A 2,497-nucleotide genomic window follows, 5' to 3' on the forward strand; every position below is an offset into this window, starting at 1 on the left:
CACTATCAGTACTCTCCAGTCTCCGCTTCTCTTCACCAGCAAAATGTCGACCGCTCCTCTCTCCGGCTTCTTCCTCACTTCTCTCACTCCTTCTCAATCTTCTCTCCAAAAACTCTCTCTTCGTACTTCTTCCACCGTCGCTTGCCTCCCCTCCTCTTCTTCCTCCCCCTCCTCCTCCTCTTCTTCCCGTTCCGTTCCAACCCTTATCCGTAACGAGCCCGTTTTTGCCGCTCCTGCTCCTATCATCGCCCCTTATTGGGTATATACATTTTACATTCATCTTTTTTTTCTTAACCTACATTATTTCTTACATACATGATAGATATATAGTTACATTGTTGGTTACTTAGTTATAATATAATAGGGTTCATCTATATCTACATATACAGGAAACTAAATTTACCCTTCCTTTCGGCGTAATTTTTTACTTTATAGTAAGTTCTTTTCGCATTAATTAGTAACCCCGATAATTTACGGACGCTTCTTTGTTATTATTCAAAAATCTAAATGGTTCTTTGTTATTCGGTATTTCACATCCTTATTATTACGAAAAAACTTCCAAAAATCCTGGAAAATGTCACGTGTATTTCACATCCTTTATTTATTATCCTTACTATTATTATCCGTGTTTTACTTTTGGTCGTTAGCGTGAGTGCGTGAGTGTGACACTGAAACAATTACCCAAATTAACAAATCTCAGAGTAGCTTAGTGTCTCAAGCTTCCAAATGCTCTTAGCGATTCCGATCCAACTTCACATTTATTCCTCAAACTACTTGCTTCGACATTTAATGATGTCAAAAAAAAGAAAAATAATGACCTTGATATATTAAAAAACGTTATTGCCTCTCTACTCAAAATCCGACACTTTTAAATTTGGGAGCTGGAACGTACGTAGGATCCACGTGATAAAAAGAAAATAATTTACTAGTATCTTCGCCAAAACGATTTGTGAAAACTGAGACGTGTGTGTTATGCATAAACCATATAAGAGAGCGTGTGGAGCATAGTGATGATGAAGTCGCCATCTATATTTATTCATTCAACCTACCGATTTGGCTCCTAACCACATTACCGATCTTCCACCCCAAAAAAAATTAAAATCGTATAAAAGACGATAAATATTGTACTTTCATCGTATAATAAAGTGTTGAACTGGTCTGGTTGATTGTAGTTTCAACATTTAAAACACGACAAGACCCGCTCTCTACTTAATTGCTGCCACGAAAATATCATATACTGGATTGTCTTCTAATTTTATTTGGTCAACCAACATGCAGAGCGAAGAGATGGGAAGCGAATCATACGACGAGGCTATCGAAGCTCTCAAGAAGCTTCTCATGTAAGTAAATACACCTCTTTATTCACATATACTATTAGCATATAATTAGATTTACTGGATTGAAAAAGACTAAACACATTTTAATAAATAAATAACGGGGTGTTTCAGTACACCAGTTAACAATATATTTGTGAATTAACAATGATATAATATATATATGGGCAGCGAGAAGGGAGAGCTAAAGACGGTTGCGGCGGCAAAGGTGGAGCAGATCACGGCGGAGCTTCAGACAGGCACTTCGTCCGACAAGAAGGCTTTTGACCCCGTCGAAACCATTAAGCAGGGCTTCATCACTTTCAAGAAGGAGAATTATGTACAAAACATGATTACTCTTTTTATAACGGCCAAACAACACAAGAACAGAGAAAGCTGGTAGTACCTTAAGCTTCCTCTGTAACTAATTACAATGGCTCACTTCCTTGATCTTAACAGTCTGACCAACACTTTGCCTTCGATTCCGAAACTACCTGAGAGTCGTAAAATCAGCAAATCCAGCGGGTTTGCTTGCAGGAGAACCGTAGAATTTCAAGAACCGGATTCAGTACAGATCACAAGACGGATGACATTGGGGTTTACTGTCTCAATAGGCCTAACCGGAATTTTCGGCGCAAACAATGTTTCTTTGGCACAAGACAACGGGTTTTGGATCGATGGTCCTCTTCCAATTCCTCCTATTTACAACAGTATGCACCCTTTGTATTCCAAACTCCTCTGATAATTCTATATATGTTTGTCTTGGTTTTTGATTGCCTGATTGGTTTTTGTTGAAAAGTTTGGACATCTTGAGCCATACAACTAACCAATATGAGAAATTTTGTTTGGTAGAATACAAAATTGAATTATACCGGAATTCTACTCACGCATTTTCCGGTTATGTACTGCCTCAATTCGAATTGTACAGATATCGTGAATGAGCAGACGGGAACGAGAACGTTCATAAAGAAAGGAGTGTATATAGCTGATATAGGGACGAAAGGAAGAATGTACAGAGTTAAAAAGAATGCTTTTGATCTGTTAGCAATGGAGGATTTGATCGGACCAGATACTTTAAACTATGTCAAAAAGTACTTGAGGCTTAAATCCACCTTTTTGTTCTACGATTTCGACAATCTCATCTCTGCTGCTGCCTCTGAAGACAAGCAACCTCTCACCGATTT

The 2,497-nt window shown here is 38.2% G+C and overlaps 2 protein-coding genes across 2 annotated transcripts in view; both read left to right on the forward strand.

The window, feature by feature from the left end:
• LOC104763745 (beta carbonic anhydrase 1, chloroplastic-like) lies at positions 7–1,763 on the forward strand. The gene is made up of 3 exons (XM_019240597.1): positions 7–259; positions 1,279–1,340; positions 1,506–1,763. The coding sequence occupies exons 1-3, from the start codon at positions 44–46 to the stop codon at positions 1,714–1,716; spliced, it is 489 nt and encodes a 162-aa protein (XP_019096142.1). The 5' UTR covers positions 7–43; the 3' UTR covers positions 1,717–1,763.
• Positions 1,747–2,497, forward strand: part of LOC104763744 (photosynthetic NDH subunit of lumenal location 3, chloroplastic) — a 2,038-nt gene continuing 1,287 nt past the window's right edge. Inside the window, exon 1 of the mRNA XM_010487113.2 lies at positions 1,747–2,023. Within this exon, the coding sequence (XP_010485415.1) occupies positions 1,747–2,023 (277 nt within the window). The remainder of the gene's footprint in view (positions 2,024–2,497) is intronic.

Source organism: Camelina sativa, chromosome 19 (assembly GCF_000633955.1).
Source record: "Camelina sativa cultivar DH55 chromosome 19, Cs, whole genome shotgun sequence".
NCBI lineage: Eukaryota > Viridiplantae > Streptophyta > Magnoliopsida > Brassicales > Brassicaceae > Camelina > Camelina sativa.

Coding starts and splice junctions, on each gene's coding strand:
- LOC104763745 (XM_019240597.1), top strand. CDS start 44: ATGTCGACCGCTCCTCTCTCCGGCTTCTTCCTCACTTCTCTCACTCCT. Junction 260..1,278: donor CTATCATCGCCCCTTATTGG/GTATATACATTT, acceptor ACCAACATGCAG/AGCGAAGAGATGGGAAGCGA. Junction 1,341..1,505: donor GCTCTCAAGAAGCTTCTCAT/GTAAGTAAATAC, acceptor ATATATGGGCAG/CGAGAAGGGAGAGCTAAAGA.